At 39.8% G+C, this 26,398-nt stretch overlaps 1 protein-coding gene across 1 annotated transcript in view; it reads right to left on the reverse strand.

Annotated features, from left to right (window-relative positions):
- Positions 1-1,643: 1,643 nt before the first annotated feature.
- Positions 1,644-26,398, reverse strand: part of SUSD5 (sushi domain containing 5) — a 41,608-nt gene continuing 16,853 nt past the window's right edge. The window contains exons 3-5 of the mRNA XM_015854159.2: positions 22,246-22,364; positions 14,772-14,960; positions 1,644-5,106 (exon numbers count right to left, since the gene is read on the reverse strand). Of these exons, the coding sequence (XP_015709645.1) occupies positions 3,824-5,106; positions 14,772-14,960; positions 22,246-22,364 (1,591 nt within the window). The 3' untranslated portion in view covers positions 1,644-3,823. The remainder of the gene's footprint in view (positions 5,107-14,771; positions 14,961-22,245; positions 22,365-26,398) is intronic.

Below are 26,398 nucleotides of genomic sequence, written 5' to 3' on the forward strand. Positions count from 1 at the left end.
TTTAAGCTATACCAAAAAAAAAAGAAGTTGAGTAAGAAATAGCCAAAGTAAGTTGGGTTGCACACCCCAGCGAACCGACGTTTTGTATCTTAAGTCCTCTTCAGAGCTTGGAAGGGGGGGAGAGATGTATTAAAATAAATAGATGGCTTTTTATTTATTTATTTTTGGCAAGGAAATATTCCGTGGCTTAGACAGCCATCTCTCCTCCCAGCTCTCTTCTCCCTCCTTACGGTACTGATGATACATGGAAACTGAATTCTGTGGAGACTTCTGCCTTTTAAGTTTATAAACGCTCTTTTTTTTTGTTGGTAGAAAAAAAAACAACTTAGTTTTCTTTGATTATTTTTAACCTTTTCTTCCCTTTGCTGTAGCATCTGGACAAACCTTTTGAGCAGCATGAAGTAACGGATATGCTCTTTTACTGATTACTTCTGCAAAGTAATGGAACTTTGTTGCTTTCAAATGGAAATACAGGAGTCAGAGCTGCAGCATTATGTGACTACTGACTTTACAAAGGAAAAGGGGGCTTTCTGCCTTGATCCCATTCTTATTATTGCTTATCTGAAAAGGCATTAAGCATTTGTGTATCATCCTGAACTGGTGACAATGCTGTAGTCTGGTGTGTCTTACAACTACCAAAACATTTCTTGCTATGACTCAATTTAAAGTGGTCATTCATGGCTATATGTGATGATATTTCACAGTATTGTGTTATATGTCCCATAATTTGTAGTGTTAAAATATAAAAAAAAACAAAAAACAACAAATTCTTTTCACTGAAGAAAAAATCAGTCTGTGCTGTCTTTACACCAGTGGCACCAAATCCTCAACATAGTAACTTCTAAAGTACAACATGCAATAAACCATATCTTATCACCTAGCTGGCAAACCACGGAGAGAAAGGAAAGGGTTTCATGTTGAAATACTGAGCATCAGTAAGTTGTGATTCTGATGTTTCTGTATAAAGGGGAGCAAATATCTGTTGGTTTCAAGGGCTTGAACCCCAAAATGCTACCTGAGAAAGGTAGAAATTAATAGTCTTAATGCCTGTGAGTTGACTCTGGATGGTGTGTTGTAACGTGGCTTCCCTGCAAGAGGATAATACATGCTTTTCATTACAGGACAACACATTGATCTCTTAACAAGCAGATATCTTCAGAAAAATTACATCTGATATTTCCCCCTGTGATTTTTCCTTTCCTAACTTCAATGAACACCCAGCACTTTTAGCTCTAACTACATGTACAGGGCAATTTACCCCTGTATTTTGGCATTACCACCTTCTGAATTTGTATTTACTGTGCTGTATTGGTCTTTTCTCCATCTCTTCCGTCTTTGATAAGCCAAGTTACACACACAGAAATCTAATGATGGATCATTCATGGACTGTTCATCCCTCTTTTTGTTCATTTTCCCAAACTCCATGCATCATTCTGGTCAAATAAAAACTGAGTACTGATGCTGCTGGGCAGGAGTAGATGCTTTTCTGAGCAGAACTGGGCTGGCAGTCTAAGCTGAATGCTTTTCAGATCATCTTTTAATATCAGAATGTCTTCTACAAAAATTACCCAAGTGACAGACTTATCTTCAGTAACTCGTGGGTAAACGGGGTGATTCACACAAGAACACACACAGCCATTTTCTTTCCCTTTTCTGTAACTTGACTTTTATTTAAATATCTCCAAAGCACTATGTTAACATACACTTTCTTCTGGTTCATGAACAACAAGTGATTTCCGTGTCTCAAATAATATCCCTGTGTTGTTTATGTTTGTAATTATATTTTGAATCTCATTTTTACAGTCCAGTTCCTGAGACAAATGGTATTGACTTTTCATTTTGAATGATGCTTCACAGAACTGCAACACGCACTTGTACCATTCAGTTAAACAATATTTTAATGGATGTTCCTGTGTTTATTTTTTGACAAGATTACACATGGCACATTTTAGTCGAATTAAGTCTCCACAAAGTTCCTTAGTGCTAAATCCGTTGTCCTTTAAAAACACTGCTGCATAAAAGGAATAGTTTACAACAGAAATTCTATGTTATTTCATATTCTAGAATGCATTAAAAGCACAAAGTCATGCATATGTCAGAGAACACAGTATTTACAAATCTGTACAGTGTCTGCTGTTCTTTGTTTACTGTGGCTTTTGCCAGGCAATTCGATTTTTACCACTCTGAGGTCAAATTCTCCAAGATAACTTCTATCTGTTCTTTGTTTTCCTTACCAGCATTGGGATTGATGGCTATATTTGTGACACGCCAAAAGCCGCACTCCATTTCACAAAGTCTACCTTCCATGGAGTTAGAGATGGTTACCACCTTGACTCAAAACAGATCATGAATGTGAATGAACTCTGCCAAGTCACTTTTTCTTACTCCAGCACTATGCTGTGCTCAACTTCTTGTCATTTTGGCTAAGGCTGTGCAGTAGAGCAGCGGATGCATTCACTTAGGACCTGGAGATTATTCACATTTGCTAGGCTTTTTCCTGGTCATTCAGAAAGGTAAGGAAGTACTTCATACTAAGCACATAAGAACTATTTTAAGAGGTTCTAGAAAACACATTCCTCTCTTTCCATGGCCATTTTCAAAACCATTTGAAAGAGAACATGCTGTTGAAAAGACCTCCGTGTTTGTATGCTAACATACAGTTTAAGAGTCAAGTTTCTGCATTTTATCAAGTGGATGTAAATTCTTCCTTCCCTAGGTTCACTTTAAGACCACAAAAAGCAGCATTCTATATGGATACCCATCTCCCATTGCCAGCCTTTGTCCCCTCCAGACACCTCTTCAGCTGATGAAAAAGCAGAATGGTGAAAATCAGTCATTGCACAGAGTTCATATGGCAGAAATATGAAACATGGCTTCGACTGCCAGTGGTACCGCTGGCTTTGAATTAAAATTCAGTATCTTGGTCAGTCACTATCGTGTTCAGAAAAGTGACTGACTTCAGGCTGGGCTCCCCTGCAAAGTGCTTCATCGCCGTCTGCTCTGTAATATGAATCTATTCATCATAATGTCTGAAATCTGTGCTCTGAGTCCTCTTCTGCTGATATTAAGGGAAGAATGGCCCATACGGTATTCTCTGAATTCCAGGGAGGCATCATCATTTCTATAAAAAGATTAGTATAAGAATGGCACTTCTTCACTAAGACTAAAAGAGCACCTTCCATAAAAAATACCTTACCGGTTTTTGGCTTGTTAAATTCATAACACTGAAGAAAAGTACCTTAGTAATCATTGCAATACTATCCATTAAAGTATGGTTGCAAATAGTTTTTTCTTCTTAAGACACGTCAGGCAATAATTTGTTATGGTGGTTTATCCTGACTGGCTTGGTCAGGTTCTAAAAAAAAGAACAAACTCCGAATGTGTGGTTACTCCAAAAACATCCTTCTCCCCTCATCCCTTCCTTCCTTCCTTCCCTGTTCCACTGAGAGTAGTCCAAGAAGGCCCGACCAGCCCTGCCATTAGATTATAATCAGGTAGCACAGAAATTAATCAATTAATTTATTATTAATAGGAGCAAAATGTAAAAGCAGAACAAACTGTAGATGTCCTAGCAAGCACACTGTGTCCTGCTGATGTCTCCAAAAGACCTTTTGGCAAAACAATACAGATTCTTTAGTTTTGAAAGGTCAGATACGCTAAACTGCAATTTCAAACTGATGAAATCTCGTCTGTCTTCTGTGTTCTTTTAGCATTTTGTCTTCTGCTTTCTGCACTGCTGGATTTTAGTATCCATGAGTCATGTGATCCTTCTAGCCTCGATACGTTCTTCTGATATCTAGCTTTTCTCCCAGAAGGCCCTTGGTTAGACTTTCTGCATTTCAATGTGTTGGTGGTGGTAGTGGTGGTAACAGTGATGCCGGGGCTGACACCTTCCATTTAGTTTATAGACAGAATTTTTCTGCTGCCGTTTCTTGAAAAACCACACAGCCAGTACAGCTGCAGCCAGTAACAAGCACAGGAGAATCACGATGACTGCTATGACAGCACCTTTACTTGACTTGGGACAATCCTCTCCTTCACAAGGTTCAGAAGTGGGGACTGGCTTTTCTCCAAGGCCCTGGGTGAGATTTTCTTGCTCATCAAATTCTGGGGATGATGTCTCAGTAAGGATATCTGGAGCAGGTGCAGTGGTTGCTACTTGTGCTGGGTTGGCTGTTGTTCCTTTTGCTTCTTCCTCAGTAGTGTGATCAAAGGGTCTGGCCACCACAGAAGTTTCAGACGCAGAAGTTCTTAAGCTGGTTACGTCCAACAGCAATGTTGTAATGGGCTCCTGAGTCACAGTTTCCAGAGCTGTAGTTGGGTGCTCCCATGCAGCATCATCATAACCTCTGCTCACGCTTAAGTCCTCCAGACCACTCACTGGTGTAAGTGGTGCTGGTGTCTCTTTGACCCTCTCATCATCTATACTGGTTGTTGCTGCCACAATCTGTGTTAAACCTTCCTCTGGAGCAGGGCTACCAGTGCCCAGTTTTCTGACTTCAACGTGATTTGGTTGATCAGTTGTGAGGATAATGTCTTCCTCTGTTCCCATCGACCCATCAACTTTATCCCCCTCCTCTTCATCATCTTCTACCACTTCTTGTGTTACTGGGTAACCATCTAACCATGACTCATCAGTAATAGGAACTGTATCTATCTCTTCCTTTGTATCATTTGCTGTGAGAATGGGTCCAATGGGGAAATCCTCACTGTCATAATACATTTTGGCACCAGGTTGGTCGTAGACTGTCTTGGCTCCAATGTGGTTATCACCCTCCGAAAACTGTGCTTTAGCAGATTCGTCTGTCTCTTTCTCTGATTCAGGCTCACTGAAAGCCTCTGATGGAAACCAAAACAAGTTTTTTTGGCTTAGGAGTGAAACAGGGGATTCAGTTGGTGCCCTGCTTCTATTTTCAGAAGTATCTATGTCCTGAGTAACCCCTCTGGTACTTCCACTTCTTCCTTCCTCTGGCTTTTTACTGAAGGAAAGCTGCTCTTGTTCCGACTCGATTTCCTCTTTGCCATTGGTATGTTCGTTCTCAGCAATAGGTATTGATCTGTCATCGGGAAAATTATCTTCATAGTCAATATGTGCCTCAGTTTCATCTAGAAAAGTAAAAAATAAAATAAGATGCCAACATTTACTTTCTCCAGAAAAGCGTTGGACTTATTTGTTACAGTAGCCAAGAAGAAAGATGCAGCAAGGCATGATTTTCAAATAGTATTTTTAATTCAGTGTTGTTGCTTATTTGAAAAGGGGTGCTCCACCACAAACCTGATAGTCAAGATAATCATAGAATCATAGAATCACAAGGTTGGAAAGGACCTACAAGATCATCTAGTCCAACCGTCCTCCCATTACCGCTGCTAACCAACAGAGGGGTAGATTCATCACAGAGCTGGAGTTTGACTTAGAAATATTCCCCAGGCCTCGTCAGACCTACCGCTCAAAGCAAAATAGCCTTAACTCAGGGCATGGAACCGTGTTTGAATTTGAATGAAATAATGTATTGTAATTTATACTCTTCTAAAGCCTTAGCCCAATGAAAAATTTTCCAAGCTAGACAGGGTGGTTGATTTTCAGCTCACACAAGTTTTACTCCATAGAAAGCTGATGTAATTGTGGAGATTTATGCTGGCATTAAAAGTCCAAGAAAATAGCGCCTTGGGATATGGAAAATAAAACAAACTGATTCAGGGTGAGAATTTTTCTTTTTAAGAGAGTGTTTAGTCTTTTGTGAAGACAGTGAAGCAATAAACCTGGCATGACGTGGGAAACAAGAAATTAATAGGAGAAGCTGTATTACAAATCAGTGCATTCATAAAGCCTTATCTTTTTTGCCTTTTTACACTCAACCAACTTTGAATCACATTTTCGTCTGGGGCCCACCTCAATTTCCGAATGAGTCACATTCTCCTTGGAGACTCCTTCCCAGACTTCTGGCACAGCCATATTTGGTCTACTCTTAAGAAAGATTAGAAATATTGTCAAACCAGTCTGACCAAAACCACTTAGCGGTGATACAGCTCACACCAGCTTACTTTTTGCCAGAACAGCTTAAGCCAGGTGCCAGAACAGAATGAGTATTAGCAAAAGGTATTTTTCTTGGAATAGCATCTGGGACTACCATAAAGTGAAGTGGTTATGCTGAGGAAAATAAAACGTGTGACATAGCCTGCAGAGAGTTAATACCTATGTGAAAGTTACCATGAAGGAGAAGTGGATCGCACACAAAGATGCCTGACTCAGCTTGCAACAAAACACAATGGAGCCAACAATGGGTCTCTCTCTTTCCTGGTCCTTGTCTCCTTGTCTGCTTGAATAGCCCTCTAGATCCTCTCCAAAGCAGGAAAAAACTTCCCGTGTGTAGGAAAGACAACAGACTGGGATTCCTGCTCTCAGAGCGGAAAGTTTCCTGGTAGGAATCACACTTTCTGAATTCACCCCTACCCTCTTTCCAATAGCAATTCAATGACTTCAGTTAATGACTGGAGGGTACTTCTGAATACCAAATCATTGCAGCAACATTTTCATGAAGCTCTGTGTGAGCCATTGCCATGTAATGTTTATAATAGCCATCAAATGCTAGTCTCACTTTGTTCCTTTGTCTCACTCCCAAGAATTTTTCCTACCTGCCGCTCTCTTTGCATGGAAACAGTGCCTCACACCATTTTATCCTCTAAGCATTCAGATCCCTGCTAGAACATGGTGTCTGTTATGACTGTTTTGCTAAAATCCAGTGTTCCTCAGGACAGCCTACAGCTGCCTATTGAATATACATGAACATATATATATATATATATATATATAATATACTGTAACATCATAATGTGAGAACTCACCATTTACCAAGTCTACTGCTCATCACACCAATCTGTCTTCAACCTCTAACCATTTTTACCACTCTTTTATTTTTCAGACTAGAATACTGCAGCGGAGGACAAAACATTGATTTTTATGTTATGGTATTCTAATGCATGGACATACATCCATGAACAAATATTATATTCATTTGCTCATGTTATTTCTTCCGGAACTATTCTTTGGTCAGCAAAATGCATGGGCAGCTAGCATTCATCTTACTGACCTGGGAACTTACTCCCAGGAAGGGAGTAAACTCTTTGAAAGGGCTGATAATAGCAGGACTAGGGGAAATGGTTTTAAGTTGAAGGAGGGAAGATTTAGGTTGGATGTTAGGGGGAAGTTCTTTACTAGAAGAGTGGTCAGGTCCTGGAACAGGCTGCCCAGTTGAGGTTGTGGATGCCCCGTCCTTGGAGGTGTTCAGGCCAGGTTGGACGGGGCCCTGGGCAACCTGATCTAGTAAGGTGTATGTTTGGTGGCCCTGCTAGCAGGGGGGTTGAACTACATGATCCTTGAGGTCCCTTCCAACCCGGGTAATTCTGTGATTCTGTGATTCTGTGATTCTGTGACCAGTGTGGACTATTGGTCAATGACTAACAACTGTAGTAATACACTGTTACATATACTAAGTTCTGGCCCTTCAGTGCCTCTCTCCTGCAGAATACTTAGTCCTCTAGAAGAAAGTCCTGTGGAGACACATCAGGAAAGAGCATGTGTGCCTAGGGAAACACAAGCCCTGCATCTATCAGAACATATTATGAGTTTGTTGAACCATCAATCACGTCCCCAAACCTGCTGTATGTATAGAAATGAATTGGTGCTTTCTTAATGCTCAGCTGAGGAAAGAAAAAGCCCATTATAGTCTAAAGAGAGTCTGAGATTGGAGCTCATTATGCACTGCTTGTCACTGCATAAGGGAGTCTTGTTCTTTTTGACAATCAGATTGTGGCCCAAGCTGCAAAGCTGCTATAATGTATTTTCATATGCAATCTCCTCTATTTGTATAGTTTACAGCAAAGACTATCAACATAACTAATGTTAGCTTATGGGATGTCAGAATGAAAGCAACTATTGAGCTCTCTAACCATCAAAGGAAATACAGACCCCTTGCTCTGAAGCTTTGATTTATGTGATCCTGAATCGACTTACACAGTAATAATAGTCTATTCTTTCTCCTGAGCCTCAGACCTTCAAGCAGGGCTTGGACTTAGCATTTAGTGAGCTTGTGTTACCATGACAATCTTTTAAGTCAGCTGTGAGCGTGATTTTCCAGGAACAGATTGCACGACTTTTACACTTCCCTTTGCTCACCTCCTCAGCACTTTCTAGAGCTTTCTGGTTCTCTGAATTTCAGCCTCAGAACTGAAGGGCACCAACTACAGTAGATTCAGCTCCACCTACTATCCAAATAGTTGTAACCATTATTTACATGCATTTTAAAGACTGCTAGCAACTGATTTAAAAGTGTTTGCCCCTTCCTGGCCGGGCAGATCTGGTTTTAAGAGGAGCCAACGCTGAAATTAATTAGCTGGAAAGAGAAATCTGTCTATATATGGTTATCGTTAGATCCTGCCCCTACCATCATCCTCTGGCAGACTGAAGGATCAGTGAGTTTTTGCTTCACTGTCTGAGGGATTACTGAGGCTGAAATGAACATTTTCCAGTAACAGATGCTGAAATGGCATACTACCAAAGATGTGAAGCTCAATTAAAAGGTAAAATCCTTTTAATTTAGCCTCGTACTTTCTGGGAAGCATCTAGTCTCAAAAAGCTTTCATCTCCTTCAGCTTCAATCCTAATGTGAAAACAGCGACCAAACACAGAGACGGGCAAAAACAAAGAGTCTCATTTTCCACACTCCAAGATCAGTTTAATTTTTCTTCTAGATAGCATATTGGCATCCAAGCTCTATTTTCAGTGTTGCTATTTTGGACAACCATGAAGTGCACTGCATATTTCAAGGAAGTATTTTTGGAGCACAGGAAATTGAAACTTGATTCTATGTGGACCATCACCATAAACATTTCTACTTTATAAATACATCTTTATTCTAGGAATCTCAGAGTAGTTACAGCAAATATTAACACATTGGCTTCTGTCTGTAGGAGTGGGAAGGGAAAGAGCTTGTACATGGATTTGCCTAAGATCTTTCAGCTTTCTGAGACATGGCACCTCGAAGAATTATCCATTTGACTTGGATCAGGCTGAGGTGCATGGACACTCTTCTGTCAAGCGAGCCAGAGCACATTAGATACAGAATTGATGTTGCCTTTTTCACTTGTAGCTGTTATAAGAGGGAGGATGATTTTCAGTCTGGCAGAAAACCTGCTAGCATAAATACATAATTCACCATATTTTTAAAACTAATTTAGTTTGGCAGAATTGTTTTTTGTCAGATCGATACTTTGCGTTAATCTAATATAAGCGCAGAGTGACAGACCTGAAAAGAGAACCCAAGTTTGTCATAACAATAATTTTGACATGCCTTGGGTGTATTTTTTGCTTATTTTACTTGACTGTCACAGCTGTCCCTTTCCACTTAAAATACATAAATAAATAAAGCATTCAGAAAGAAGATGAAAAGCCGTGGACACGCTGTTTTACCTTTCCTACTGAAAAATAAAGACTTCAATGATGGTGGCTAGTCATGCTCATGCACCACATGAACGTGAACAAATACTTCTCTTGAAAATTCAGAAAACGTTTGAAGTAAGGAGAGCAGGCAAAAATAAAAAGTCTAGGGGCTGTAGATGAAGCTTCCAGCAGTGTTCAATGTCACCCAAACCCTTGCTGTGCTGAAATCAGGTGCATGTCCTCCATGTGGAAAAACTAGACCAGCACTGGGTATGCAAGGAGAGCGCCCAAGGACTGATACTGGAGAGGTTTCTCAGATATGCAGAAGATAACACCTCTACTGTCTTAAGCGTATAGGTGAAGAAAAGAAAGGAAAAAAAAAAAGCACAAACAAACCAACAAACCAAAAAGCTGTCAAAGGAAAAGGACAAAAATGAATTGTGCTCTTCCTATCCAATTTTAGATGGAAGGACATGGAGCTGCTGGAGCAGGTCCAGAGGAGGATCAAAGCACCTCTCTTACAAGGACAGGCTGAGGGAACTGGGCTTGCAACAGCTGCCCAGAGAAGCTGTGGTGCCCCATCCCTGGAGGTGCTCAAAGCCAGGTTGGCTGGGGCCCTGGACAGCCTGAGCTGGAGGGTCGCAGCCCTGCCCACAGCACAGGGGTTGGAACTGCATGATCTTTGAGGTCCTTTTCAAACGAAGATATTCTATAATTCAGTGAAGAGTCGGTTTGGTTTAGGTGCCCGCAGGGCACCCAGATCATGGCACATAGCGTCTGCTTTCAGACTTTACCACAATGCCAATCTTCAGGTTATATCTTGTGAAACAAATCTGTTTTCTCCACAGAAATAGAAAAAAATAATAATAATAAACTGCAAAAACTTGTATTTCTCCGTTCCCTGCTTAAGGTTGCTTTGTTGGGTTGAATACCCCTGTGTTTGCAGCTAGAACACAGCATCTTTTCATGATGAGAAATTGCAGGAAACACCGCTATGCAGAACCACTTTTTTTTCATTTAAAAAAAGAAATTCTTGATTAAAAATTGTACCCTCATGTGTGAATGTACATTAAAGCTGTTTGCAATACATTCTATCCTCAATTTTGATCATACCTTATTGTACGCAGAATCCACTTAATGTGACTCCTAAATGACACCCATAGCCAAACTTTGCCAAAGTATTTTGGAGTAAGTAGGCATTAATGCATAATACATTTATTTTTCCTTTTGATTGATGGATTTGCTAACTGGATACTCGTACATTTACGTAGCGGGTGCCAGAATGGAGCTTTTCTATTCTGACTGTTTGAAAACTGAAGTGAGCTGATCATAAAGATGCTTCCATGAGCAGCTTTACACACTGTGTTTAGCTGCTGGTGAGGTGATGGGTTCTTAGATCTGAATCTGCTCTGGGTGTGCAACTGGGAACATAGAGCAGGCCCAATGCTTTTACACCAACACTGGAAAAAATACAATGACTGTTATTTAGATGGACATTCATCTTGGGAAGCTGTGCATGATGATGTGGGAGTTACCAGCAAGGGCCACATCACACAGCTATAACACCTGCAAATCTCAAGGTTGATGAAGCCAGACAATTATTATCGGTGTTTCACAAATGTGCTGGATAAAACAGCAGAGAACAGCAAGATGACTTGCCCATTGTCTCATCATCACCAAATTCAGGAGTAGGACTGACTTCTCTTAATGCTCTGATGGCCATTTTCCCCCTGTGATTGCATCTGCTCAAAGCATCAGTGCTACCTCCCTCTCCCAGCTGCTCACCCAGAGAACACTCAGCATCATGGAACTGTATCATCTTACCAGCCTCTAAGCATAGCACTTAGATGTTCATTGAAGTTCCTTTGCGATCATCTTTCCTCCGTTGTAAGCCGGTGAGAACAGAAACAGTGCTGTCTGCCAGCAGGGACATAAATTCTCCCTTAAGTCAGCTATTAGCCTTCATGATAGAGAAGTTATTTGCTTGCCTCCAAGCACTTAGAAATTGCTGTGTCTGCTGTCTCCTGGAGTACTTACACAATAATTATTCTCCTCTCTGCTATGACCCCAAAATATCTGTCAACTGTAAATCAGGCCTCTTTTAATTAAATTCCAATCTTTTTGTTCTTTTTGACTGAATTCTTACTTTTTATTTTAAATAATGAACCCTAGCATCAATAAAACACACTTCAGTCTTCTTGTGAAGTTTCCTTTCTTCAAGAATTGTGATTGGGAGGGTTGAATATGTAATTAATAATGATTCACAGGATGCATATTTTCTACCCCAGGTCCTTAAAGTGTTTTAAAAACATTAATCAAAGGCATCCCCTCAGCATGAAATCTACATTTAAATCATTTTAGAAATCATAATCCTCAATGTAAAATCTGCCCCCAAGTTCCAGTGTTGATGTTTGTGATTTTACAGCCACACTTTCCTATTTCTTTTAAAAATATTTTTCTCGCCCCTGCGGCTGTGTGAAAGGCTGAGGCAAAACAGGGGAAACAGACTATTTATCCAGGGAAAACAGTGAAACACACACAACTTAAATGGCCCGATTCTTTCCCATCCTTACTCTGGTGTAAAACAGTTTTATTTCTACGTCTGATGAAACTGGAGTTTTCATAGTGAAGGAAAAAGAAGTGTCAATTTGTTGCAGATGATTGTGGGAAAATCAGAACCACTGGGTTATCAGATGTAAATTCCCTTCTTCCCTTCTCTACCTCCATGTTCCCCACCATCCCCTGCAGTATTTCACTTAATCATATGAATTGCTGTTAGCAGTAATAGTTCCGGAAGCTGAAGTTGTCCACAAAGATGTCAGAAATGTTTTTGGTACCTCTGCACTAGTTGGATGGATCTGAATATCTGGCTCCTTGGTGCACAAACACAACTCACTGCCACTCAGAGAGAACTTGCTGAACATTTATGGAGACCAAACAGTGGATGTGAGCACAGTGAGGCAGTGGGTTTTTCATTTCAAGGGTGGCAGGAAAGACAAGCTGTATTCTGGATGGCCATGCATAGCTGTCACACCATGAAATGAAGAGCATTTGTTGAGACCTCCTGAACCAAAATGATGCCGAAAGTGACAGTTCTCTGGATCACATCATTAGTGGTGATGAGATATGGTGTTACTACACAGTCTGGGTAAAAATGGTAGTCCATGGAATTCCAAATGAATTCCCCATCAAAGAAAAAGCTCAAGACACAGCCCTCAGTGAATAAAGTGATGTGCACTGTCTTTTGGGATAGGAAAGGGGTGATCCTTCTGGATTTCCTGGAACCCTGACAAACCATCTGGTCTGAGCGCTGCATCATGAGGCTGACTAAACAGAAGGCTTAAACTTTCAGAATTGAGACAAAGAGGGAAAAAACCTTCCTTTTGCAACACAATAATGCCAGGCCCCATGTCAGTTTGAAGATGGTGAAGCACACTGCCAGTCCTGGCTGGACTGTCCTACCGTGCCCACTGCGTAGTCAGGATTTGGTGCCTTCTGACTTCCACCTATTTGGGCCGATGAAAGATGGACTACATGGGCAACATTTTCCTAGCAATGCCATCACCACTATCACAGCAGCTGTGAAATAGTGGGTAACATCCACTGGTGCAGATTTTCATGAGTGTGGCATGCAGGCTCTTGTTCATTGCTGATGAAAATGCACAGCTAATGGTGGTGACTACATTGAAAAATTGTGTTTTGTAGCTGAGAACTTGTTCTATCAAGTGGTGTTATTGTGCTCTTTGTATCTGTTGTAGTTTCCGTGGAAATAAATAGGAGACATTACTTTCAGAGCGACCTACGTATAAAGATGTTTCTGAACTTTTGCAAAAGGCCAGCATTATAATTTCCTAGACTCTTTTTCCATTGTGGTTTTCATTTCTGATTTCTTTTTTATAAAAGCCGTATTCCTTGAGTCAAGCTAGTTGATAATTTAATCCATTTTCATTGCTTTTAAGGGAGTAAATATCTGGGTAGCCACTGATCTGCTTGCAGAGAAATATCCAGAAAGCACAATATGTCATAAAAATTGTGTGCTTTTTAAGAAGGCAAATTAAAATATGAAACTTTTCTTTTTTTAACCTTTCCATCTTGCTGCCTAAATCTAATGGAAATGGTATTTCTGTGGGTTACTGCCACTCTGTCACAGTGTTCTACTGTGGTGTAGCCATTTCTCTTAACTTAATACATCTTTAATTTTCCTAACTTACCCAAATGAAATGCTGTTGATCATATATGTAAGTCTGGAAGTACAAGAGTGCTGGAACAGCTACTAGGGAAGGGAGAGCTAAAGCTAAGTTCAGCCAGAATGGCTTCCTATTAGACAGTGGACAAAGTTGGGGGCTTAAAAGATGGACAACCACTGTACTACCCATTTGCTTCCCAAATGAAAGCCAAGAACACCTGAAGGACAGACAGGTCAATTCAACCTAGCAATGAGAAGGCACAAAACTAAAATGTTATAAGACACAACCCATGTACTATCAGCAATTTTGAAAATGCTAACAGATGTTTTTGCAGATGGAGTAAGTTTCCCTGTCAGCACACCCCACTGCAGCTGGAGCCGCAGACACTCCAGCACCTTCACCATGATTAAGAAGCCCGAACAGCCTGAGGTTGGGGCTTGGATACTGGTAGCCATCTTGTGGCATGAGCTGCAAGTACTAAGTGGGAAAATATTGAGTATGGGTTTGAGTGCTCTTGAAAATATTGGTCTCCATCTCTATTAGGCATTTTCTCACTTCTGGAAGGAAGATCTTTTCTTTGGATCCTCAGCATGTGTCATCGTAAGAAGATATAAGGCTGGTGACCCACCGATAAAGCCACAGGCTGCCTCAGCGTGTCTATGGTAAGGAAAGATATTCTTTGTGTGTAGGCCATGCTTAGTGTCTTCCTACAAAAAGATAGCAGCAGCTTTTCCCTGTGCTTGCTTTGTGTTCCCAAAAGCAAGAACAAACACCGAGTTTTGATTTCAATAGCCTGGTCTGTAGCAACTCTGTGGCTTCGTGTGAAAATAAACATAGCAAAAGACACACAAAACCTGCATTGTGCGCTCCATCTGATAAACAATGTCTTTGGCTCACTGACACTGACTGGGCATGACTCCTCTCAAACTACACCGAAAGAAATACCACTGATATTTGATGTAACATTAGCAGTAATCCCTTTCCTTGAGTAAACAAAGCAAGTGCATTGAAAAATTACAAACTTCATCCAGGATCAGAATGAATGCACACAAGATCATAAATAAGATCAAAATCATACAGAATTCCAGAAAGGGTCTGATTCTGCTATTAAATACATGGAGGAAGATTCTTCCCTGTGCCAGGCTTACCTTTGACACAGGCTTGCACCTGCCCATACCACTCCCCACAGCTGTCGCAGAGCAGCGTGAACGCCGTCTCCTTGTTACCCATGACGTACCCCTGGGCACAAACATACAGCAGCTCATCTCCCATTTCAAAGCCAGTGTGGCCGTGCAAGATGGTGTGAGGGAAGGACGGAGGATCTCCACACGGCTTGTCTGAAAGGAGGAAAGAAATAAGGTTGAAGAAATCTCTCAATGGTCTTTAAATGCAGTGCTAAGAACATGGCTAAAATAGCAACCTGAGGACAAACCTACAGAAACCAATGCATCTCATCTGGTTCACACTCTTACACTCCTTCATAACTGTTTTCAGCTGTAAACTGAAATTGCAATTGGGACAGTATATACTGGGCTATGGCTGTGATGTAATAACTGTAACAGATGTTACTGTTGTATACAGTTACTGATGTGCAACACCAACATATCTAGAGAGGCTTTGCTTCCTCAGTCAGCCCAGATGGTCAGGTTCCACTATCTGCTTCTGCAGAGGCTTGGGTAGGCTGGGACTGGAAAGCAAATGCTTGGACACGGTAATTCTTCTTAACTTCAGAATAGCTTCTACAATTGTTCAAGACTGGCACTTTAATATCCATTAGATGGAGAAATGACTGAATCCATGGCGTGGAAAGGCCCAGAAAGACAAATCTAGACATGCTCCAAAGCAAAGGTTTGTTCTCAGATACTCAATTTCCCCGCAACAGATTCCTAACTTCTATAAATGGTCACTTGTACTCTTCAACTTAACAAAATCCAGTGATAACTTAGCTTTGCCCTCAGTGAGCTAAATGTGTTACATATAAAATCTGATGTTATTTAATAATGTTTCTGCCGACAGCACCAAAAAACAGGAAATAAAAATTACGGCAAACAATATAAAAATGGTTTTCATTTTGTAAAAACCTGGTCTTACAAAGAAACCCAATAGACAAAGTCTGCAGTGTCGGTAAAAAGAAATTTTTATAATTTTTTTTTTTTTTCAAATCTGGGACATTTTCCAGCGATCCCGGAACACTTATTGACAGTAGAAGAAAAAAAAAAAAACAAAAAAACCAACAAGTACTCCATTTGCCAAATTAACAGAAGATTCAAGAATCTGCTTTTGTGTTGATACAGTGCAGCAAAAATAAAGACTCATAGGCAACAGTTCAGGGGTTCTGATAATTATACAGGATATGGGAAACCTAGGGTTAGGTCAATGCCCTAGTATTGATCTATCCCGTACCCTGTTTGCTTGGACACAAAAAGCTAACTATTTAGTTGGCTATGAAAAGATTATGTTCCATGAAAAGACTTTTGTTTGAAAGGTGAAAACATGACCTCCTTCAGATTATGCTCCTTAAAAAGGGAAATGTTTTCAGAGAACACCTCTGCTACTTTACTGGAGCCTGCTTTTGGGACAGCATCTACACTGCATAGTTGTCGCCCTAACAACAACAAATGAACAACATTTCCATTGATACCACTTCATATCCACAGTTTTCAACGAGCAACAGTTTTGACTGAAAAGAAAACATGCTTTTTTCAATCCAATTTCTGCAAAAGCTCAGACTGTCTTGCTGGGGAACAAGCCTCACCAGCACCATGGGCATCCTGCAAGATCCCCATTGAGTTCTGGAGTCCCCACCACCTACATGCTTCATGTAAATAAACACTTATGTAGAAATATGATGTGTTTACGTTGACCGTTATTTACCTTATAATGCAATGAACATCGTGCGATAAATACCCACGGTCTGTGAAAGCTCTTTTCAATCAGGGTCTTAGAAATTGATGGCTAACCACATCTCAACTGGGTATTCTGAAAAACATCTGCCACTAATTTAAGGGACACACTACTGAAGTCAGAGCTTTGAAGTCTATTCTCCGTACCGTACACATACATATACTGTCTAACACCTTCAGAAGTTAGTGGGAGTTATGCACACACACATGGACAGAAAAAACAAGCTCTTGAGGCTACACAAAGCTCAGTTTATGCACAGTCTTCTGGAGGTTTGGCATCTGAGGAAGTGAGGAGTAGTTAGCAGCTAATGCGCTTCCTGCAGGCCAGTAGGATGAATAGAGATTGATGTGGATGAAAGGAATAAAAAATATTTTATTGCCTCATAGGAAGGCTACAGACCCCTGCATTTCATGTACTTTATTTATGCAGTTACTTTCATCCGTACAAATGGGAACTGTGTATCTGCTTTGAGGGAAGTATTGGTCCCAAGGCTGTGCAGGACAAATACATGTCAGAGAGTATTCTTATCTACAAAGCTTCGCTTGTCAGTTATTTGGCCAAAGGAAGCAGAAAAATAACACACTGACTAAATACATTTACATTATGTCAAATACATTTTAAAAGCACGTTATTATCTTCCAGGAAAGAAAGCAAGCTGAAGGGAGCCTTATTGCAAAATCTGGCAACAGATGTGATTGCGGAGAATAATGAGATTCCGATAAAGAGATGAGGCTGATGTGTAAATGGAAAGAAAAGGAGAAGTTAAAGATATCCCTGGATGGACATCGTGTGTGGAACTTTTCAATCTCTCTTATGAGATATTGCAAGGTAGTGTCTTTGCTGCAGAGAGTAATGCGTGACAGAGTAGACAGGACTAAGGGGGAACTGACATCTCTCAGATAAGCACCAGTTCCTACATTCACATGGCTGTGATCCTCTCATGTAAGAAGTATGGAAATGTTCAGTTGCGTCTTACAGATCCTCACCCTTCTGCAGTCTCAGTTGCTATGACAATTCCTTCTCAGTGCTTCATCAAACCTGCTTGTTCTGGTACAAGCACAGAAGTGATACTGGCCTAGCAGCTCATCAGACTGAGACACATCTGGGGACACGCTTCAGGTTTTTGTTTGCAGCCCGCGTGCCAGGAGGTGGCAAACCTCCCCAACGGTGAAAGATTACATGTTCAACCTGGAAACCCAGAATCCATTCCCAGATATTGTGGTGCTCACTCAGTTTACCTCAGAGAGCTCTGATGCCCTAATGCCAGCTGTGAGCAGAAGACTTGGTGGGTGACCATCTGGATGCCATTTTATGAAGAAGACATGATGCAAATTTCACCCACATATTGACAGTGAGGTCAAATACCTAACAGAACTGCTTACATGAATAACTGAGCTCTAGTAAGCAAGGATGGATTAGACTATGCAGCAAGAAATTATAGCACAGATACATGGAAATGTGCGAGTACATGGAAGAACCTCATGTCAGCACTAATTTGGCATAGACTGTGTCCCAGAGTGACAATCCCCACCACAGCCAATATACATGACTGGAATTCAGGATAGAGGCAACATCTAACAACTGAACAAGAATAAATGACACAGCAAGGATGCGAGTGTTTAGCAGAGATATGTTTGCCAGGCCTAGCAATGATTCTGGTGATGAATTTCTTGAATGACTTAACAGCTACTTTTTTTTTTTTTTTTTTTTTTTTTTACAAGGGATTTAATTCACTTCTCATTAACTGATTTAGCACATTCTGTCTTGATTGACCTCAGGGAATTACGGACCCTCTGAAGAGGAGCTTTAATGTCAAACCATGTGTGGGAAGGAGCTTGTGACGGATGATTTCTGGCAGTCAACATGAGACACTTAAGGAAATAACATCCCTCCTCATCAGTCCAGAAACATTTTCTCAATTTAAACTACAAGTAACTCATTGGTTTGTAAAGATTTTTAGTGACGCGTTGATATAATACTGTCCAGAGAAAGGACAACCAATTAGCTGAAAAAAATCAACTCAAAATAGATGCAGACTTCTGCTTCCACACCACCTGGCAGAGCTGCAAATCTACTGAAATCTGATTATCTACAATGGCGACTTTACCAATGTACCATGCTCTGAAAGCTGACACGAAACATCCTCTTTGACATAAAACATTCCCTTTCACAACCGCCCAATTCAGCAGATTTTCCAAAGAGACCACTGGAATTCATAGGATGTCATCTTGTCATTAAGAAACTGGAAAACACAACTCTTCGAGCTCAGCCCTGTGAAAGATGAGTGTGGATGTTTGTTTTTCTTCTTGATTGCAGAGACACTGAAGCGTATGGAATTTTTCATCTTGGATAAAAACTCTGAGTGCAAATAAAGTACAAAAATCAAACACAGGCAACACGAGTGCTGCTTATAAGCTACTGACGTTAGGATGCCAATGCCTCTTTCATCAGATAGGGCTAGCAAAGACTAACTTCATTTATTGGTTTAAATGACATCATCAGGTAGCTGGAAATTCACTGTCAACTATATGCAAAGCTCTGGAAAAGAAAGCTGTAGCAATAAAGTAAAGAGAAAAAAAACTCATGTCCATAGGAAAGCGTGATAAATTAGAAGTGGCTTAAATGTAAAGCAAATAGTAGTTTGATCTGACGTGTTGGTTTTTTTTTAATTCTTACTGCTGAAAAAGGCGAGCTGAAATAACGTACATAATCCATCAGTTTTTGATAGATATCTGGAGCCAGCAATCCTGTTTAACAAAGTTTGATTTGCATTTATGCTGTGAGCTACTACAATTTGCTGCCTGTTTACTTTTTTTTTCTATGATGGCAGCAAATCAAAGCCTGGCAGAACAGAGGTCTTGCTTGTTCCCTATAAATACCAGTTGTCACCGAAAGAAAGAAGCAGTACAACTTGAAAAAGGATGAACAAAGAGATCGTTCCTTTGTTGCATTAAAAAAAAAAAAAGGAAAAGTAAAAAAGCAAGAAGGATCATCAAGATGATTATATACAATTAAAATTGAATGATATGCTTTCTTAAAAAAAAGAAAAAAAAGAAAAAAAAAGTGATAGTCAAAAATCCAGTCTCTTGTTTTTCTGTTGTTCTTGCTTTCTGTCTCTTATACTTACAGGTGTTTGCTTGTGAGTTTTGACTGAGAACAAATACACACTCTTTGGGTCAGATCCAACTTGCATGTTCAGACGTCATTTTCAGAAGAGGCAGAGCCTACCATATTTTTAGGTAATTTTTGGCACTTGGAGTTGAGAGAGAAACTTGCTGATCTCAGATTACAAACGAGTATAGAACTGTCTTCCCTGTCTTCCTAGTGACTGCATGAAATAGTTGTTTCTGAGAAACTGAGGAGACAATTTCTCTGTAATGTGAAAACTACAGCTATACTCACAGCATTCATAAAACGTAACAGCTGCATTCTTCCCTGCAAAACATAACTCCTAGTATCAAAGGCTGCTGTGATTCTTTATTGTGTACACAACCAAATTTGTTCCGAAAGCATTAAAAGGTTGTATCTGCCTCCTCAAGATTTTTATGTGCAAAAGCCTGATCCCATAAGCACTTATCCCATAAGTTGGGGCACCACTGCCTCAACTGCTGGGGCATACTGAAGTATGTGCTTCAGCAATTCAGCTGAAGTCAATCATGGGCTAAATGATAATTTACTAAAGATTCATTGTAAATCAAGGCCTAAGAAGGCAATATTGTAATGATTTGTGCTAGAAGTTTCATGGTGGTTTGAGATTCCCTTTGCATAGCCCTAGGGACAGAAAATAGAGCTGTTGAGAGTCACCATCAAGGTCATTTCTGAAGAAGGGAAGGCTGATCTGACTGTTCCCTCGACCTGCCCTCAATCAGACCCCCTCTCTGAGCCTTCAGTTGACTTCAGTCAGCTTGGACAGAGAGGGAGAGCTGCTGAGTTTCTGCTTAGTTTAGTATTGCTATTTCTTATTGGATAATTACTTCCTAAAACTGAAAGTGGCATCTCTCAGACGTATGATGTTCTTTTGTCATTCAACTACTTCATGCCGCCTTGTGTGCTAGTGTACATTACGCCTGTGAGTGATGGCTATTTTCTTTCTGGACACTGATCTTTTCATACCAGCTATAGATTGGGCCTTCCAGACACATAGCTTCACTTATGACTTTATCTCAAACATCAGCTTTGCATGCAGACACATACAGACTTTTTTTTTGTGTGTGTAGTCAAAGAAGAGGGAGCCTTACTGTCATCTGGAAACATTTCTGTATTTAAGTAATATTTGATGAGTGTTTTGGCATGATCATCCCATTCTGTCACCAGGAAACTCCCTGCCTTGAACAAAATACTTGTGAACAAGTTGTCTCTTCTTTAGCAAATGATCTGATTCTTCCCCTGAGTTTTAGCTGTGCAGTTTCTGGGTATAAAGTAGGACTTCTTGCCAACAAACACTGTCAGATTACCCCCTTATTTTCACCACCTCCCCTTTACTGCCAGCAGCAAACAAATACAAAATGCAAGCACAGTTCCTTCCCTATGCGTAAGGTCAGAAGCAGCAGGTGGAGAAGGGTAGGGGAGCACAGGGTACAATGGGACAGTGGTGCTCACAGCAATGACTTCAGCGTGCCACAGCTGCCTGACCCTTTGCAAGTATTTTCTCTTTGGGTGGATACTGACAAAAGAGAGATTTGAAGGAAGACAATGAGATAGTTTTGCAGATGTTTACAGGGAGCTGCTCTTATATGTGAGAAGCCGCATGGCAGAAAGCACAAAGGTGCTTGTGTGACAGCATTAACAACTGGGTGACAAAGCTGGCACTGCTTGTAGCAGCGCAGAGCCTGAAGCTCGTAGCATGGTGGTTATCTGAGAGGATGGCCAGTCAAACTCTGCAGTGCTTGAGCAACAAGATGTAAAACACCTCTGCCACATTTCACTTCAACCATATCTTCATTGTCTCTGCTGACATTCTTAGTTTAAATGACCGCACTGTGAGCTTAGCATTTCTCAGTAAAGGCTATCTGCTTTCCCCTGCTTTCCTTGAAATGAAATGCAAAACTTTACTGCAAATACCAATAACCTGTTTCAGGGGTTTCCAAACGTCTTTACACAATCCTGTCTAGCAGTAACAATTTATGTTCTGCCTTTGAACGCCATTTTTCCTCACGCATTCCAGCATCTGAATCCCAAAGCTTAAGCACCAACTTAAACTGGAAATAATTTGGCTTTCAGAATCATCCATGGACCAGGCTGCAGTTGTTAACAAAATAACTAACAAAAAGAAAATGGTGACAATGAAGATATTTGCACACAAGTACTGTGTATGGACAGATATGCAACAAGACAGAGTTTTGTGGCTGGAAGCCAGATTTCCAAATTACATTTAGTTACAGTGCTGAGTGTGGGAGATGCTTCGGGTATATCAGATATGTTGGTGCCAGATATATCCTTTTCCATAAAGAGTGTTCTTTGAACACTAGAATGGTCTCTTTCAGATCAGCAGTGCTCTTTGAACTTGCTAAACTGCAGCAAAGACAAACGGTAATGCAATTTATTCCCTGCAACCAATGCCTTTGTAGCAGTTTGCTCTCTCAGCAGGAGATTGCTACACAGATTTATTCCTTAATATCCCCATTTTGCCTCTCAGCAGTAGAAAAATTGAAGGCAAAACTTCTAATGTTTCAATACAGTGATTACTGTGCATTATTTCAATAGTATATCAGTGCTGACCTTCATCCTTTACACAAAAAGCATCATATTGGTCATTCACAAAGGGATCGGTTTCAATTTTAACATCAATGGCTTTCACGCTCTGTTGTTTGCTGCCCGTCTTTCTGCATATTATTGTCCTAAAATAAAGAAGAAGAAGAAAAAAAAATGATCAGAAATCTTCTGGAGTTGTACATGCAGGTGAAGTTTGGAAATCTTTTAGCACATAGTCAGGCTTTAGCTTTAGCCTTAGTTTAATTGTTTAAGAGTTGACACATAAGGCGTAAGTATGGGAAGATGTATGAATAAAAAGCAGAGGGAGATTTAGAAGTAATTAAAAAAAATGCTTGCTGTAGGTCAGTCCAAGGCATAGGAAGCAATAAAGGATGTTTATCATATATTCTGTAATTCTTCGAAGTATCAGACCAAGTCTATGTGTATATGAGTCCATATTCTGCATTCGTATTTCAGTGATACAAATTCTCAGTAATGATACCTGGATAAAAAAATGAGTAGAAGTCTCAAGACTTGGTCTGAAAGATTATAAATCACTAGTAATAAACTTATGCTTGCTGCGTAAGTTCCAGGTTATTTTATTTGTTATTTTAATCTGCTGCACAGCTGTGACTGAAAGCATTTTTACCTGTTTTACTTTCTCCGTTTTGAAAACAGAAATAGCAATATTTACTCCCATACTGAGCTGTAGCACCCAGTTCTGGTGGACTAGGGATGGCGTAGATGCATAGCCAAGACACTGTTGTCAGCACAAAATGTAAATGGCAGGAACTGACCAGACCAGAATGTTGCATTCTCTAATTTCAAATCACGGTCCTCTTACAGGTTAAACTGTCTTAAATTGTCGTTAAATTGCAGTCTGAGAAAACTCATCTTGAGCTCTCAGGAATAAGCTGGTTGGTTGGTTCATTGGTTGGCCAGTTAGTTGGTTTAACAGTTTTTCCACATCTTTGTTTCAACTTTAGTTCATCTGGTTTGGTACTCAGCAGTACTTAATCTATCCTGTTGCCTTTTTATAGGCTTGAACAAAGGTTAAAAATTTGTATTTAGTTCTACAAGTCTGTAGATGCTGAACATAGAGGAAGAGATTATTAATTATCTCTTCTTTCAGCTGTGTTGGCTGCTTAGAACTTACTAATAAAAGACAGTTTGTTAGAGAAGACACTGCTTTTATTGTTACATTGAAGGTTAGAAAGGCTGGGAAAGTGAATTCAGCCCCGATTTTTGCAGCTGGATATTAATGGTGTGGGTTTTATATTTTACAGACAGCAGGTCTGTAGAAGCGTTGCATGGTCAGCTCCTCTAGTGAAAGCAAGACAAAAATGTTTTCCGCAGAGTAATCTTTCCAGTGGATGAAATCTATCATTTTGTATTGTGCAATGGTTGAACGAGCTTTGCCAGTAGTACTACACTCATTTCGGATAATAAAATAAATGTTGACTAACTGCCCATTTACTGAATGTGGAAAAGCTCTAGTAGAAAGCCAGTATTTGATCCTATACTTAAATACTGCATAACAATTGATTTACACAAGTGGGCTGAATTATGATTGTGCAGACCATCTTAATTCTGACATATGTTGGCTCTTGAGTGGTTAAACATGCAACTTTAATGTGCTTTAATGTAAACAAACAAAAGCAACATGAAAAAAGCCATATGGTACTGGTCACGCATATGTACCAGAATGGTTTCTACCACACTTCTGCTCTGAAAAATGACATGATGTAATCCCCTACTAAAAGCTGCTCTGTAATTTCAAAGAGAATATGTTTCTTCTGTAAGGAAAGCACCTCCTGACTTTTTGTGGGTAACTTGAAGACTATATTGTCCACAGGAGCTTAAAATCAAGTTCTCTTAGAATTTAATGCCATCCTTTAAGGTCTGATTTCTTCAAGAGTATCATCGGGCACCTAGACAGACTCATTTGTCAAAGTGGTTTTAGATGACTGGGACAACCAGCCTGTTAATTGGCAGATGTTTGTATGTGTTCACATATTGTTCCAGTAGGTCTTTCATGGCCTAAGTGAATGAACTGTGACTTAGCAACCTCAGTCTTTCCAATGGTCGCTTGCTCTCATCTTTCGACCTTACGCCATGCAACCCTGAATAGACAGATCATGAGATATCTTTAAAAATCTGGACCTTTTCGCTTGTCATGGTGTACTTAAGACTATAGCATTTTTAAATAATGGCAATGAAACATAGTTGTTTTTATGTTACCTGGGCAACCCTGTCTGCTAAAGTCAAGCAACATTTCCTTGTATGTTCAAGCATGGAATAAAATTTCTGATATTTAGAAGCTAGCTTTAAAATCCTTCTTGAACATTCTGATTCTGAATTTCAGTCTCTAGCTGTTCTGTTTTGCTTCTGCCCAAAGCACTATAATTTCTATATCATTTCTTCAATAGGCTAGAAAGTTTTCTGTGAGTGACACATCCTTATTACATATATCATCACTAAACCAGGATATTTGATTCACATTTAAAACTATGCGTTCAAAGAGCGTGATTTTTATTCTTCTTTTCCAAGTATTGCACAACAAATTACAAGTTTGTAGGCAATAAAAATAGAACATAATAAGTGGCTAATTAATTTAAAAGTATTTCTTAGATATCCAATTTGATCAAATACATGAGGATGCTTCTTAAATGTGGTTTCAACATTACATATTAAAAAAAGACTTTAAATGATGTCAAGATCTCCTAATGTAGTTCTCACTGTGGGTTTTTTTTCCTACATGGAGCTTTAAAATTGCTCTTCCTGCCTATTTTTTTTCCCTACAGCAGAGCAGACCTTGGCTAATCCTCCACTTAGAAATTTAATTTGGATTTTGTCATATTAAAATTGATCTGATTGAAACAGAAAACATTCTAATGTAATTATTCCAAGAGGAAAGAAAACATGCCCTGTAGACATAGGAAAAAAAATAAAAGAAGAAAACAAAATCTATTTAATGTCTTCTATTCCTCCTTCTCTGTCAGTAGTTTCCTACCAAAGCTCAATCCTGCAGGCTTTGAACATCTTCCATAAGCTGTTATTACAACTGCTAAAAGGAGCTTCAGTAGTGCTCAGCGTTTCTCAGCAGCAGCTCTAACGATTAGACCTGCAATGCCTTTGGCACTGAATTTGTGTCTTTGCAGTCAGTAGGACTGCAGGCATGACTGAAAATATGCAATAATAGCCTCTTTTCTCAAAGTTCTTGAGGGCGGGTATGTTTCCCTAAATCTGTAAAATGCTGTAATTATGGATGAAAGAGGTAGGTGCGCTTTTGTGTCAGTTCTCACAGGTAGGTTTGATGCTTTTAACTCTGTCAATTGCTTTCACTTGATGACTGGAAAATGGCAAGCACATTCTCAGTTCAGAATTCAACATATGTTGACATTTGCTTAGCAGCGACGTTGCCATACATCTATAAGAAACCAATAAATATATATTATTCCTATTTACAGCCACCTCTTACAGTTCCAGCACCCTGGTGAATGGTTGTGGAAATGCAGAGCCCAGTTGATTCTTTATTATCTTTGAATTGTTGCAGTGGTGCATCATGTATCATGGTTGAGAGAATGCCACAAAGCTTGTATTTTTTTGTAGGAAGACATCCAAGCACACAGCCATTTTGAAGAACGTAGTCATGTAGGGGGTTTTAATTCTATTTATTGCTACTTTCATGGAGTAATTGAACATAAACTCCTACAGAACTGCTCATTCCTCACCTTTCTTGGATATGTTGTAATCTGCTGCTTATAGCACTGTAATGCATGATTTTGTACCTCCTATTCAAAAAACAAAACAAAACAAAAAAGTGATTTTATTTTTCCTTCTATAGAAATCTCTTATGAAAGTAGCATTTCAGACGAGCTTGGAAGAAACTTATTGAGATCAGAATGCAAATCATCCATAATAATCCTCCAAATTAGATATATATCTGCTTGAAATACTCATGCATTTCCAAAAATTATGATCACACTGCTATGATCTCTGATAAACTCTTTCAATGGCAGCATAAAAATCAGTCACACATGTACAGTGTAAGTATTACATACTGTCAGGAAGATAAAAATCCAGACACAGTACTAGGATCTTACTTTTCTCATGGCTGCAGTGTTCTCAGAAGATTTCCTAGCTTGGTTCTATTTTTCATCCTTAAAAAATTGAAAGA

This window comes from Coturnix japonica, chromosome 2 (assembly GCF_001577835.2).
Source record: "Coturnix japonica isolate 7356 chromosome 2, Coturnix japonica 2.1, whole genome shotgun sequence".
In the NCBI taxonomy this organism is placed as follows: domain Eukaryota; kingdom Metazoa; phylum Chordata; class Aves; order Galliformes; family Phasianidae; genus Coturnix; species Coturnix japonica.